We start from the raw sequence: 15,785 nt of genomic DNA on the forward strand, positions 1-15,785 counted from the left end.
AAAGAGGCACTTACCGGTATCTGTTGAAGTTGGCAATGCTGTTTTGGGGCCATTATGGGCCATGTAATACATTGCTAGTATGTAATTCCATAGTATAAGTATTTATAGGCATGACTTTCTTTTGCCAATGGGAGTGGATTTCTTCATTGAGTGATTATCCTTGTCATTAGGGCACAAGTATTTTGTGTGTTATTATTCAGTTAGAGTAATGGAAATGAACAGTATGAGTACACTTAAAGTAATAAAGATGAACCATATGAGTACAGTTATAATAATAATAATCTTTATTTATATATCACCTTTCATACATAGAATGCAGCTCAAAGTGCTTAACAGAGCAAAAACATTTAAACACAAAATTTGACAATAAAGCAAAAGAAAAAGTAAAGAAAAGAAAAGCAGGAGTAAAAAAAAATATATATATATATGTCTTGTGTTTTCTTCCTGTAATGTCACTATCTCTTGTGTGGAGTCTCATTAGATGTCTTGTGTTTTCTTCCTGTAATGTCACTATGTCTTGTGTGGAGTCGCATTAGATGTTTTGTATTCTCTTCCCGCAGTGCTGTGTCTGAAGAGGTCACCCAGACGGTTCTGAGCCCAGCCCGGACCCACCAGAACCACCATGCTGGCCCTCCTGTTGACTGCGCTGCTGGCTGCCAAAACTCTTGGTTGGTTGGTTGCCCCTTGTCTTTGCCTTGCCGTTATCCCCAGATCACAGCCACCACTGCAGGAAATGCCACCATAATTTGAATGATGCGCCCTACGGGGACTTTTATTCAGCTGCCTTCAAAGGCTGCACCAGGAAAAACAACACTTTAAATGAGGCTACTCCCAAGACTAATATTTTCAAATACTATAAACCATGCGCCCTTGAACTCTTATCGAACCGGACAAGTTGACTACAGAACACGTTGTTATTTTACAGAAACTGCCTGAGGGTATTGAAAACATTTTTCATAGTAATTCCTGTGCAAGTATTATTTTTAGAGGGTCATGACTTTCTAATATGGGGGGAACGTTTTTATTTTATATATTTGTATTCATCCTGTAAAGCAGAATAGCGTTTCCCTTCTGCAGGTTATTGTAGGAACAGGCCTTGGGCTACGAGGCTTTGACCAAAACTGCTGGAAGTGCAGTTTCCTTCTCTTTCTGCTGTGACTCAGAGGATGTGATGTGGGGGGATCTTTCTCTTGTGCTTTTGACAGAGGGAGGGAGGGAGGGAGGGAGGGAGGGAGGGAGGGAGGGACGGACGGACGGACGGACGGAGGGAGGGAGAGAGGGAGGGAGAGAGGGAGGGAGAGTGAGCGGTGGTTGATGTAGCAATCAAAGGAACATAACTCAGTTCTCTAAAGTTGTGCTTCAGAAGAAAACGGTGCTCAGAGCTAAACCTGTGTCATCATAAAAAAGGAGAAACAGACAGGCATTGCTCCATAAAGTCTCACATTGTGGTAAATAAAAGTGGAAAATTCCACGTACAAAAAAAAGGGATCAACACTGTATATATTTTAGCAATACCTTTTTCCTTCCAAAACCTTTTTCCTGCAATCCCTTTCTGGGTGTTTAGTCAGAGACACTGTTGTTGTTTTTTGTGGGGTGTGTAGCCAGAGACACTGTTGTTTTTGCAGGGTGTGTAGTAGTGTTGTCACGATACTGGAATTTCGACTTCGATACGATACCTTGAAAAGTATCGATACTTCGATATTATTTCGATATATAAAAAAAAAAATATATATATATATATATATATACTTTTTTTATTTTATTTTATTTTTTAAACAAATTTAGCTTCAAATTTAGCTTCTCTCTGGTACTATAAGAGAAGATAAATATAACAATTTTAAAACCCTTTGTTTATCTTTAGATCACACATTTAAAAATAACTGTTCATCTCACTTCAATCATTTTTATTGCAAATGCAGAACATGGTATTTTCTCAAGCAGACAGATGTAAACACTGTAATCTGTGTTGCATGTACCTGACAAACTGAACTGTTTGTATTACAGTTAGTAACAGTTTCGATTTTTATTTAATGATAACGAGAGAGAGAGAGAGAGAGAGAGAGAGAGAGAGAGAGAGAGAGAGAGAGAGAGAGAGAGAGAGAGGCTATGCTCTGAGCATTTTAGTAACGTTACATTTTAAACAAGATTGCTGCTATTTAAACACTTGATGGAAACGGGGTAACGTTAACCTTATGTCGACTGTAGTATTGTATGACCTCGACATAACGTTTAAACGTTAACGTTACTCCGTTTCCATGCAGTAATTATAAAAGTAGCCAGCTAAGCTAACGGAGCTAGCAGTAGCTAACGTTAGCTGGTAGCTGTAACGTTACAACGAATCAGCTGTTGATATTATGCGCCATCAGTAGACAACGTATCATGTATTAAACTAGAGTTAATGGTTTAATGCTTCAGTCACAGTGACGTTGAAAGAGCAGCTGTCACAAACCCCTTTCATTTCTTTATGGAGATCGGCGCTGGCACTGCTCTAACACCGCTTGCAAATAGCATTGGGGCATTTGTAGCTTGTCCTTCATTGTTTACTTGAAACCCGAAGTACCTCCAAACAGCACTTCTGCTGTTTTCTTTATCCACAAGCACAAGTTGCGGAGGCTCTGCATTTACCATCTTCAGCTAAAATGTTTGTTTACTAACTGAAGACTGCTCTCTGTGACTCTGTGAGGGGGAGGGCTGGACTCGGAGGAGCCGGGGGGGCAAGCGCGCTGAGCGTTCTGAACAGCGCATCAACAACTTGCGGTAGAACACTCGCCAGCTGGTACCGATACTGCAGAAAGTATCGGTACTTCGGGAAATGAGTATCGAAGCCGTTTTAAATATTCAGTATCAATATGTATCGATACTTCGATATTTTTGACAACACTAGTGTGTAGCCAGAGACACTGTTGTTGTTTTTTGTGGGGTGTGTAGCCAGAGACACTGTTGTTTTTGTGGGGTGTGTAGCCAGAGACACTGTTGTTTTTTGTGGCATGTGCAGCCAGAGACACTGTTGTTTTTTGTGGCGTGTGCAGCCAGAGACACTGTTGTTTTTGTGGGGTGTGTAGCCAGAGACACTGTTGTTTTTTGTGGGGTGTGCAGCCAGAGACACTTGTTTTTTGTGGGGTGTGCAGCCAGAGACACTGTTGTTTTTTGTGGGGTGTGCAGCCAGAGACACTGTTGTTTTTTGTGGGGTGTGCAGCCAGAGACACTGTTGTTGTTTTTTGTGGGGTGTGTAACCAGAGACACAGGGAGACAGTACCCAGCTGTTAGACAAGGGAGATGCACAGTGGTTCATTAGGGGCCCTCCTCTCCACCAGCTCTAATGGGCCTCTGGCCTGCTCATTACTGGCTGGGTGTCCGCTGCCTAACTCACTCCCTGCTGGAGCACTGATGGAGCTCTTTAACTGACCGGTAATGGGCTATTGTAGCTCCCACACGATACATGGTCTCTATCGGTCTATCTCACTGGAGCCATAATAGCAATAGTTGGAGGCTAGTTGCTACAGGCTATGCCATGTAACAGTATATTTTGATATAGAGAAGTTACAATATGCGTCACCCGAGCTGAATAAAACACAACTTGATGGCAGTAATGTCACGTGGGTTTTTTCCACAACCGGGTAGCAACATTCTTGCCTGATAATCAGACTGAATTGCATTCATCTTAAAGTAGGCAGGGTCAGGATCCAGGCAAGCAATATTCCTCCTTAATCAATATCACAATTCCATGCCAAAGTACCATGAAACAAAACGGTTGATCATGATCAATTCATTAATTAAGAGACATATTATCCTACTCCTGTATCATCATAATATCTGGTATTTAGAGACAGATGTCCTACTCCTGTATCATCATAATATCTGGTATTAAGAGACATGTATCCTACTCCTGAATAATCACAATATCTGGTATTAGGAGACATATTTCCCACTCCTGTATCATCATAATATCTGGTATTAAGAGACAGATTTCCTACTCCTGAATCATCATAATATCTGGTATTAAGAGACAGGTATCCTACTCCTGTATCATCACAATATCTGGTATTAAGAGACAGGTATCCTACTCCTGTATCATCACAATATCTGGTATTAACTCATTGACCACCGGAGGTCGCTGTGGGCGTATGGCCGTTTGTGCTAGCGCTGTAATGAAATGGGGGTATATGCCGGTGTTTGTAGTGCTGAAACTATATAAAATATTATAGCTATGGATCTAATGACATAGTCGATTGTCATTGAGTTTCTTCCGGTCAAGTTGCAAAAAACTTCTTTCATCAATACATTCCCGTTTTATACCGTGGTGAGTATAGTTTTAGGGTAGTTCTGTGTAATCTCGGGAAACGCTGCTAAACAGCGTTTTAGTGTAATTCACTAAACACGTTGCCATTCCTCGCTTGGATCAACAATCAATCTGAAATCAACGCCAGATTATCGGTATTATGTTTCATCATGCATGCATAAAAGGGGGAGGGGGGGGCGCCCCTCCGTGCTTTGATCGCTACCAACGGGATACGTTACACACACACACCACACACACACGCCCCGATCGCAGGGAAATAATTATCGGATCAATGCAAGATTGATAACATATAGTCCTTACCTTGTCTATGATGTACTGCAAAAAGAATAATCCAATTATCTGATCGCCATTCCAAATACTGGTCGCGATTGTGTATCCAACGTTATCCAGCATTGAACATGAACCCGGGGGGGGCGGACCCTCGTCGATGCCATCCCTATAAGCGCTTGTCTTGCCGGAGTATTTAGACCCCGCCCGCACGCCGCAGTTCGGCCCAGAAAACAAACCACATCGTTTCAAATGTAGTGCAATAGCGGCCGCAAGGCGTTAGACGGCGGTATCGGACCGTTGCGATCTCAGACAGAGTGCCACACATTTCCACAGCACAGCAGGATGAATTATGAATGGAAATAGTGAATAAAATAAATAACGATCCAATAACGAGTATATTTGTGTTAAGAGACAGGTATCCTACTCCTGTATCATCACAATATCTGGTATTAAGAGACAGGTATCCTACTCCTGTATCATCACAATATCTGGTATTAACACTTTCAGTGCCGGCCGTGTTTTCCTTTTTACCCCCTTGAATGCCATCATCCACTTCAATGTTAGCGTTAAAAACGCATAATCTATGTTTAAAATTATGGCTATGTGTCTAATCTGCCCGTCACTTATCAATGCCTTGTTTGCAGTCAACATTGTCGAAACGGATTGTTTTTTAATCGGTTCATATCCTTTTTCTAGCATTTCGAAAAGCTATCGTTTTCTCGAAAATTTCCGGAAAATAGAAAGATTCCCTCATAAACGGCATTTATTGGAATATTCTCGAATACACTAGACACGTTGTCATTTGTCGGCCTATTTATGAATAGTTTTCAAATAAACGCTAGATTATCGATAGTATATGTGTACTTATGCACGCTATAGAAGCGAGCTGAGAAATCGATTACCTCATTTCCTCAACATCACACACACACACAGCCACATACACACATACGGGACACGCTGTTATCTCAGTGAATACAGCTCTGATTATCCTAAAACTGGTAACATAGACTCCTTACCTTAGATCAGATGTTCTCCAAAAAGATTATTCCAATTCCTGATCGCCATTCCAAATATCGATCGCGTTTATTGATTGATTATTGGCTGCTGTAAATATATATTCCAGGCTGCTTTCCAACTCGCGATCACTTCCATGTTCATCAGATCCCTTGCCAGCATAATGGAGCCAGTTGGCTCCCCCCACACAGATCCACCAGTCTAATCGAATGGCCTGCAGTTACACAGGGATAGACGATAGGGGGCGGTATTTTCCCATCTGAGCTCCTAGAGGGTGTGCTGTACCAACGGGAGACTCGGTTGATGAAATATGAATTCAGATCGCTAATAAAAAAGTCAAACAACAATTTGCGTCGTCGGCACTCAACGGGGGGCATGAAAAGACGACATTACACGTCGCTGGCACTCAAAGTGTTAAGAGACAGGTATCCTACTCCTGAATCATCACAATATCTGGTATTAAGAGACATAATTCCTACTCCTGTATCATCAATATCTGGTATTAACACTTTGAGTGCCACGGACGCGTTTTGTCGTTAGTTCATGCCAACTGTTGAATGCCACCAACGCTATACAGCGTTTGTTTGTCGTATTTTTTTTTATTAGTGATTTGAATTCATATTGCATCAATCGAGCCTCACGCTAGTGCTGCAGACTCTCTCTGAGCTCCATTGGGAAAATACCGCCCCCTATCGTCTCTCCCTGTGGTACTGCACCCCATTGGATTAGGCTGATGGGGGGGGGGGTCCAGTTTCCTCATTTTACTTTTCCGTCAAGCCAACTGAAGGATCGAAGTGATCGCCGAGCCGCAGAACAGCGTGGAATACATATTTACAGTACCCGGCGCTGAATCAATAAACGCAATCAATATTTGGAATGGCGATCAGGAATTGGAATAATCTTTTTGGAGAACATCTGATCTGAGGTAAGCAATTTATTTTACCAGTCTTGGGGTAATCGGATCTGTTTTCACCTATATATCAGCGTTTGCCCCATGTGTGTGTGTGTGTGTGTGTGTGTGCTGATCAGGAAATGAGAAGCCCGCTTCTCTAGCGTGCATAAGTACACATATACTATCGATAATCTAGCGTTTATTTGAAAACTATTCATAAATAGGCCGAAAAATGACAAAGTTTTTTGTGTATTCCAGAATATTCCAGTAAATGCCGTTTATCACGGAATCTATATATTTTCCTGAAACGTTCAAGAAAACGAGGGCATTCAAAATGCTATAAAACGGAAATGAACCGATTAAAAAACAATCCGTTTCGACAATGTTGACTGCAAACAAGTCATTGATAAGCGACGGGCAGATTACACACATAGCCATAATTTAAGACATAGATTATGCGTTTAGAGCACTATCATTGAAGTGGGTGGTGGCATTCAACGATAAATAGTGCACGCCATGCTGGCAATCAAAGTGTTAAGAGACAGGTATCCTAATCCTGTACCATCATAGGGACCTTTGTTTTACTATTTCCAATATATATGTATATCATATTAAACTACACTATATACTATTATATTATGGTAGTATTATATTGTATATAACATGTACTATATTATATCTCATATCACATTATATATGTGTTGTATACACTATTATATACTATTATATATACCATTATATACTGCAGGTATATTATACTGTAATGTGTACAGTAATTTCTACTATATCTATGTACTGTAATGTGTACTATGTATGTACTATGTATGTAAATGTAAAAAAAGAAAAGAAACGTAAGTCTTCAAGGGTAGGGCCCGACAAGCCTAGTGCCTCTCCCTAGCCCTTTTCGGACAATTGGACAATGCTGCAATAGCAACTGGTAAAACTTTGGCGATTTATGGAATGACCATTGTTATGTGTCCAAAACCCGAAATAAAAAATAACTGAACTGAACTGAACTGAACTGAATATCATGATGATATTGTGTGTTGAATTGCGTGTCGTGTATTGAATCATACTGTGATCATTTGGCCCTATCTCTTCTATCTCCCTGCCTTAAGTGTAGTAACTATTGTAAAAAGAGACAAAGGCCACCAGGATTCAGTAGTCCTCTGTTCACAAACAAATCTGTGTGTGTGTATGTGTGTGTGTCTGTGTGTGTTTGTCAGAGTTTCCGTGTGTTCCTGTATGTGTGTGTGCTCCTGTATGTGTGTGTGTATGTGTGTCTGTGGTGTGTGTATGTGTGTGTGTGTGTGTGTGTGTGTGTGTGTGTGTGTGTGTGTGTGTGTGTGTGTGTGTGTGTGTGTGTGTGACCCGCGGTCCTCTAGACGTCTTGTCCCCAGGTCCCTGGTCAGGATTACTGGATTATCTCCCTTGTCTTCTAGCAGTGTCATCTCTCTGTAGCAACAGACGAGGTCCATATCTCCTGACAGGATTACACTCTTCCACTACTCACTCTCTCCCCATCCTGAGAACCCTGTTTGTGGACGGAGAAACACAGCGAGAGCACACGCCAAGGCTGTCATCACAAAGCGCTAACATTGTCTCTCTGGCTCCTATAGCTCTCGCTGTCCTGGCCCCCGGAGTCTGGTGTGATGGATTATTCTGTGGGGAACCGCTCCCCCGTTGTTCCTCATGCACACACAACAGCTGTTCCTGCAGGCATAGAAGGGGCTTGTCCCTAATACGCTGTTGCCATATACTTTTCATCATTTGCCATGGGAGGGAAGATCAGTATATTGTCTGTGTGAGGTGGCAGGTATACGCCCCAGCAGTAATAGTTAGGGTTGGGTACTATTCACATTTGAACCGATACCGGTACCTGTGAATCGATACCGGTACCCAACGGTACCTTTTTTCGGTACTTTAGTCTCTAAAAATGTTATCTACCTACATCAGTTTAAAAAAAAAATATCCAAACTTCAAATAATTTATTATCATTATTATTTATTTTGAACAATTTGTTAATATATATATAATCCAGTATATACTATTGCAGCGAGCGTTGTCTGCATCTAGCTTTGTAAAGTGTAACAACACTTGCAATCGTTTTCGGCTTGCCATTTCTTTGTTGTTGAATCAAGTAAAACCCTAGGTAAGTGTGTATTGTGCGTGTGAACATTGACGTGAACATGCGGCACACTTCATAGGTTTTGTTTCGCGGTAAACTAAATGTTGACGTCATCGGACTTAAAAAAATTAAAATCTGTACCCTAGTACCTGATTCGGTACCCATCCCTAGTAATAGTACAGTAGCTTAAATTGCAACGCAGTACTGTCAACCAGCAGGGCTAACGGGAGGCAATCTAACTGCCTGTTGTTGCCCTGCTCCCTGGTCCGTTAGCAGCGCCTGCTGCGCGGCTGCTGGAGCTTACCACTTGTGGGCTCTTAGCACCTGCACATTAAAACGGGAAATTGCGCTCATTGCGAATGCCGAAACGGCAGGTTGACCCTATCCAGTTTTTAACGATGAAAGCAGTGAGGTAATTAAAATAAATTTGCATAATTGGATAGAACGCATCTTGTGTGGCAGTCGGCGGCGGGGGGGAGGGGGTCTGGCCGCTGGAGCGTGAAAACAACCCTGCGCTCACTCACTGGTGTTTTCTGGTGTCCCATTTGAGGTCTGTTAACTATGAATGGCCTCTGCCTGTCCTTCTTCTCTTCACAGCAATTGATTCTGGATACTTTAGCCTGCACAGAAATTCAATTGAGGGTTATTACCCCATATCAGTGATGTTCTTGCTAATTTGATTGTGGCCAGTGCAGTATCCTTTTAAACACAATCAAGGATGAGCTTGACAGAGACTGCTTTGGCCGCAGTGCATACATAATGAACGCCCCCCCCTGCCTTGTAGCTCGTCGCTTCCCTCACAGTATAGCCAGCGAAACAGAATGCATTACCTGCCAAGCACCTCATCATTATTTCAACAAGTCCTTAAAAAATTCTAGCAGGATCGCTTAAAAATTGATACGGGTAATATGATGAGACTGCAGTTCTGGGGGTAGATGGGGGGGGGGGGGGCAGGAGCCATATTGCAGGTTTGTTGCATGTCTAGTCTTCTATGATGAACAGGATGAATGGTCACCAGGGTCCAGCAGGCTGACAGGGCAGATACTTACCTCCAGGTTACTGCTATGGTCACCAGGCAGGAAAACTGAGGTCAGGCAGCATCCAAGCAGTGACCAGCTGGCCTTTCCTATGATGCAGACCCACAGTCACAGCCCACAAACATTCAACCGGGGCATATGAACACGTTAGAGCAGCTTTGAAACTATGAAGCCCTGGCCGACCCTGACTTGTCTCTGGTTATTACTCAGGGCGAGGAGACACCTGTCTCATTGAAAGGGATTAGAACACATCACATCATAATGATGGAATGTATCCTTTCTGCCCAACCTTCGCCCGGCTTCTCTCTGTAATCGCATGCAGAACACGTACGCATAGCCTTAACCTCCAGTCGTTTGGATTTAGCTGTACCAAAACTCAAATACCACCCCCATGACCCCTACTCACTCTCTTCTGCCACCCCCTCCTCCTCCTCCTGCTCCCTCTCTCCCTCCTCTCATGCTCATCTCAGGTTGTCTGTCTCTCAGGTTGGTGAGCTAGAGGCTTGTCCTTATCTCAGCTCTTCTGCAACTCGCCCCTATTATCTGGCTGCCGGAGCCCATTAGCGGCTTATTGACGGATATGAGACCAGTTTCCCTCTGATAAAGCATCCATCTGTGGAGAGAGAGAGAGAGAGAGAGAGAGAGAGAGAGAGAGAGAGAGAGAGAGAGAGAGAGAGAGAGAGAGAGAGAGAGAGAGAGAGAGAGAGAGAGGGGAAGACGGAGATAGTGTTGTACATATGATTGAAAAGAGAGAGAGATGGAGACAAGAGCATGTGTGTATGTGTGTGAAGTGAGAAAGAGAGGGAGAGGGAGAGCAAGAGGGAAAGGGGAGCAAGTAGCAAGTAGGAAGCCCTTGATTTATGACGTTACTGAAAATAAGCAAGTCAAAAACTCCCTGTCCTCCTCTTCCAGCAGCTCTCTCCCACTCGTATATCTTACAGAGAGAGAGGTCGCTTTCACTCGATGATGCGTCTCCCTGGAGCCTGGATAACACAGGAGAGAGAGAGAGGGAGAGAGAGGGAGAGAGAGAGAGAGAGAGAGAGAGAGAGAGAGAGAGAGAGAGAGTGTCTTCAGAGCTGAATGGTATAAGTGAATGGTATCCGTGCTGCTGCAACACACGCTTTAAGACAGACCTAATCCCCCCCCCCCCCCCCCCCCCCACCCCCCGCTTTGAAAAACCACTTGGCTGAGAAATTGGCCCCTTTTCCAGAGTGCTAATTCTGAACTATATGGTGTTCTACTACTATACACACACAGCCAGAACCACTTCCTTAATGGTACCCAGATGTAAAACGATTGTTAAATATGTATTCAGAAGGAGTGCTCAGTGCTGTACATCTACATCTGTTCTGGACAGCATACATCTGATCTGGACAGCATACATCTGATCTAGACAGCATACATCTGTTCTGGACAGCATACATCTGATCTGGACAGCACATATCTGATCTAGACAGCATATATCTGATCTAGACAGCATATATCTGATCTAGACAGCACATATCTGATCTAGGCAGCATATATCTGATCTAGACAGTCACATATCAAATCAAATCAAATCAAATTTATTTATAGGGCCCAACAACACACGTTAATGTCCCCATGGGCCGTACAGATCTTCTTTAAACAAGTCAAGAAGAAAACATAACAATAAGTCAAGAACAGAACAAGAACACCATAAGGTGCAAACATTTTTAGATGGATGCAAATAAATGAAAGAATGCAAGCACTCCCAGACATACCCCACGCGAAGGTAAGGAAAAACTCACTAAAACCTAACAATAGGGGGAAAAAAAGATATCTGATCTAGTGTTAATTTTGGCAGCTATTTTCATTTTAGTTTTAGTCTTAGTCATGTGTCAAGTGCTCCTTTTTCGTTTTCATCATATTTAGTCATCTTCATTTATTTTTTGTTTTGGCAGTTTTAGTCAACTAAATGTCTGAGCATTTTAGTCTTAGTCAGTGTTAGTCTCGATTTTGTCTTTTTTGTTTTTGTCTAGATTTAGTCGCAGAAAACTGATGATTTTTGATATCTTTATATTGTAAATAATGCAATTCTATTTATTAAGTATAGTCTAGCCAAAACCCTATCAGCTGATTCACAATACGTTCAGTAGAAGGCTAGAAGCCCAATAGTAACCAAACATTCCTTGAAATGGTCAATAGATTCAGAAATAGTCAGACATGGAATGGAACATATTCTGATTAATTGCTTTTATTTTTTTTTACCAACAAAGCAACATTAGGATAGTGTAAATACACAGTACACACTGATTGCAATTCTCACAGGGACCTACTGTACAAATTTCACACACGTCACACACACATTCCCTTTTGTCCGTCGAGTACAACCGTAGATCGCTGACGTCACTTTAAACTTAAAACTTAAAATGGCGGCCCCCATCAGAGCATTCGGCTAACAACATTAGCTTAGCGAACCTGCTACCGCACCGCACTTCTACGTGCATAAAGTGTGGTAACAAAATATCACAGCCCCTAAGACTGGGAGTGTTCTAACTCTACTGAGCATGTACCCAACATTATATGAAAAATAAAAAGTCATTACGATGTTTTAGTGCACTTCAAGCGCTAAAGGGATTCATTAACAGTTTCAGTGCCGACCTTGTTTACATTTTATCATAATTTTAGTCATAATTTCAGTTGACAAAATTAACACTGCTAGACAGTACATATCTGATCTAGACAGCACATATCTGATCTAGACAGTCACATAATCTGATCTAGACAGCACATATCTGATCTAGACAGCACATATCTGATCTAGGTAGCACATATCTGATCTAGGCAGTCACAGGCACAGCACATATCTGATCTAGACAGTCACAGCACATATCTGATCTAGACAGCACATATCTGATCTAGGCAGCTAGGCCTGCCGCGATAAGCAATAAATCGATTAATTGCCGCGATAATTAAAATGAATGCAATGATTTTGACGGGCGCGATTAATTGCTATTTGCGCGTTTGTTTTAATGAGGCGGACCCAGTGCCCCTTGTCAGTCACGTTACTCATACAAACAGAGTAAACACAGTTTTCAATCAATCAATAACAACATTAACGAGACCCTCGTTGTGTCTATTCTGCTAACGCTAACGTTACCTCTCATTGTGTCTATTCTACAAGCGTTAACGTTAGCTGTAACGTTACCAGTCGCGTCTATTTGCTAACGTTAGCATTAGGTAATAACCGGTTTAAAATGGATGGTGATTACCTCACGTTGTGTCTATTCTACTAGCATTAACGTTACTCATACAAACAATCAATAGCGAGTTATATTGATCACGCTATGTACGATAGCCATGCTAAAACGCTAGCACAACATTAGCACCTAACCTAACAACAAGCCTTAACAAGTCAGCGATCTTTTTGCGAGACTAAACTCTCCGCTCGGTGGCAAATTGTGTTGATGTCGGTTTTGTTTAATCAATAAATGAGGCAGAATACACAGTGACTGTATCCTTTGTTTATTGCACTTGTGCCTGCTGCAAACATAATGATTATGAAATCCTAGAGACGCGTCTCTATTCTGACCAATCAGTGGTCTGCAGTGTTTCACGTGACTTTTCTGGTACCCAAAGTACCTGATAATCGCAACAATACTTCCGGTCCGGTCGGTGGGCTTCAAAATAAAAGTCTAAAACACCGGAAAAGACGGAGCGGTGGGCTTCAAAATAAAAGTTTTGGGAAATACATTTCTCCAAAAAAAAAATTCTCTAACCGGTCGCAATAATATCGCTTATCGCGATATTTTCGGGGGCAATTAATCGCCCAGCAAAATGTGTTATCGTGGCAGGCCTATAGGCAGCACATATCTGATCTAGACAGTCACAGGCACAGCACATATCTGATCTAGACAGTCACAGCACATATCTGATCTAGGCAGCATATATCTGGTCTGGACAGCACATATCTGATCTGGAGAGCATGTCTAGATATATCTGTTCTGGACAGCATATATCTGATCTGGACATCATGAATCTGTTCTGGACAGCATATATCTGATCTGGACATCATGAATCTGTTCTGGACAGCATATATCTGATCTGGACATCATGCATCTGTTCTGGACATCATGCATCTGATCTGCTCGAAGAAAACCCTGAAGCACGATTCCCTTTAGTTTTACTGGAATCGACCGTATCACAAGATTAACCAGATTGGAAACAAAATACAAAAGAAGTGTTTGATATTCAGGGTAGTTGTGGAAAATGGGCTAGAATGAAAACGTGCTGAGTTGTGGTTATATTCTGAACCAGATGGGGGCAGTGTTGCCAAAGCCTATTTTTCCACAATTCAACATCCCAACCCCCCTGTGAAACACATCTATGGTGCAAAACCGGTGTGTGTGTTGTACCTGTTTGCTTTGCTATGTCAATATTGCCCCTGCAATTTGCCCTCCAGTGTTGGCGCTTGATTTACCATGTGTATGCCCTCTCATTAAAGCTGTTCTCCTATATGCCATACGTTGCAGTAAGGGCTTTAAAACATACCATTTAAACGTGTGTACCCACTGTGATAGTCAGCTGTGTAGGTATAGCTCCAACATCACATGGTCTTTATTGAGCACGCTAGGTTTTCTACCGGTGTCTCGTTTCAACCTCGACACCGGTTACCCACGGGTGTAAAGGGCATATTGAGCATATTGAGCATAGGTAATAAGAAGTAGAGCTCCACTGTGTTTGTTCATTGGAGAAGCTGATATAAGGCGGTGGGGTGTTATTAACCCTTTAATCGCCAAGGACGACTTTAGACGTCATTCCTCGCCATGCGTAATCTGCCAATGACGTCATACAGCGTCTTTGAGATCAATATTTCAAAAATCTGTCATGGCAATCATATTTCACCCACGGAGAGTTGAGATCTCCTGTAGATCTCCTCTCAACTCTCCAACGGTTCAAGACCGCCATCTGGTGGCCGATCGGCGAATCGCCAAAACCGGAAGTAAGCGGCCGGAAGTGGTGCTCACCCATATTTCGTCACACTGGATATCGATCCGTTGCCAATAACTCGATAAACAACATGATTTGGACGTATATAGTATTATACAACCTGGAACTGGGCCAACTAGATCGACATCCCATAATAGCGAACTTTCTGCTCCACGCTGATCGCCCAACGCTATGAGGAAGCTGCGGTGAGTTTCAGCGTGTTTGATTATTATTATACATACAAACTGCTCCGATCAACATATCACCCATACTACATAAATGATTTAACGTCGGCCACGGACTTATAAACCCCCCCCCCCCCTCCGGTCACCAGCAGATGATGAGGCATGACGTTTAGGACCTTGTACAATTGACATTTTTAATCTAACGTCAATCGGTATCAAACTACATTTGATGATCTAATATATGTATTATGTCTATAACTCACGTTCTATGGAATGCTGCAGAAAATGATAAAAAACATATTTATACTTTAGACCATATTTTAGTATGAATGTGTGAATGAAAAAGTAGAACGTTGCTACATCCTAAACGATAGATACTTGATGTTGAATGGGCCATAGTAATGTCAATTTAGCAATACAATTTAAAAAGTTATAGCCCTGCAAAGAAGGGGAACATCTCCATAGACTTACAGTGGTGGCAGAGAGTGGATTAAGATCAGAATAATCTCTGGCAGATAAAGGGTTAACTGAGAAGGCCTTGGTTCCCCTATATATGATGTGTTTAAGAGCTTGGGTGATTGGTTGCCTGTGTGTGTGCCAGAAATACATCAGCAATTAATGAATTAGGAGTGAGTGAGTGAGTGTGTATTTTTATTTGACTGTCAGATGTCACATGGACAGGAGGTCTGCTATTGAGCGGTGTTGTAATGCTGTAGTGTCAGAACCGCCTATGTCCGATGTGCCGGATCCTACCTCAAACTGACTGTTGCAGTGGAGCTGTCAGGAATCAGACCTGAGTTGAATACCAATGTTTTCTAGGCTGTGTGAGTGTGTGTGTGTGTGTGTGTGTGTGTGTGTGTGTGTGTGTGCGTGCGTGCGTGCGTGCGTGCGTGCGTGCGTGCGTGTGTGTGCGTGAGTGTGTATGTGTTTGCATGTCTTGGGTGTTATTCTGTGTGTGTGTGTGTGTGTGTGTGTGTGTGTGTGTGTGTGTGTGTGTGTGTGTGTGTGT

The 15,785-nt window shown here is 42.4% G+C and overlaps 1 protein-coding gene across 2 annotated transcripts in view; it reads left to right on the plus strand.

Annotated features, from left to right (window-relative positions):
- The window catches only part of cd276 (CD276 molecule), a 179,675-nt gene that overhangs the window by 26,699 nt on the left and 137,191 nt on the right, over positions 1-15,785 (plus strand). For both annotated transcript variants that reach the window (XM_084337199.1, XM_084337198.1), the window contains exon 2: positions 561-668. In XM_084337199.1, the coding sequence (XP_084193325.1) occupies positions 623-668 (46 nt within the window). In that variant the 5' untranslated portion in view covers positions 561-622. The remainder of the gene's footprint in view (positions 1-560; positions 669-15,785) is intronic.

Source organism: Notolepis coatsorum, assembly GCF_963971535.1.
Source record: "Notolepis coatsorum genome assembly, chromosome: 20".
NCBI classification, from domain to species: Eukaryota; Metazoa; Chordata; class Actinopteri; order Aulopiformes; family Paralepididae; genus Notolepis; species Notolepis coatsorum.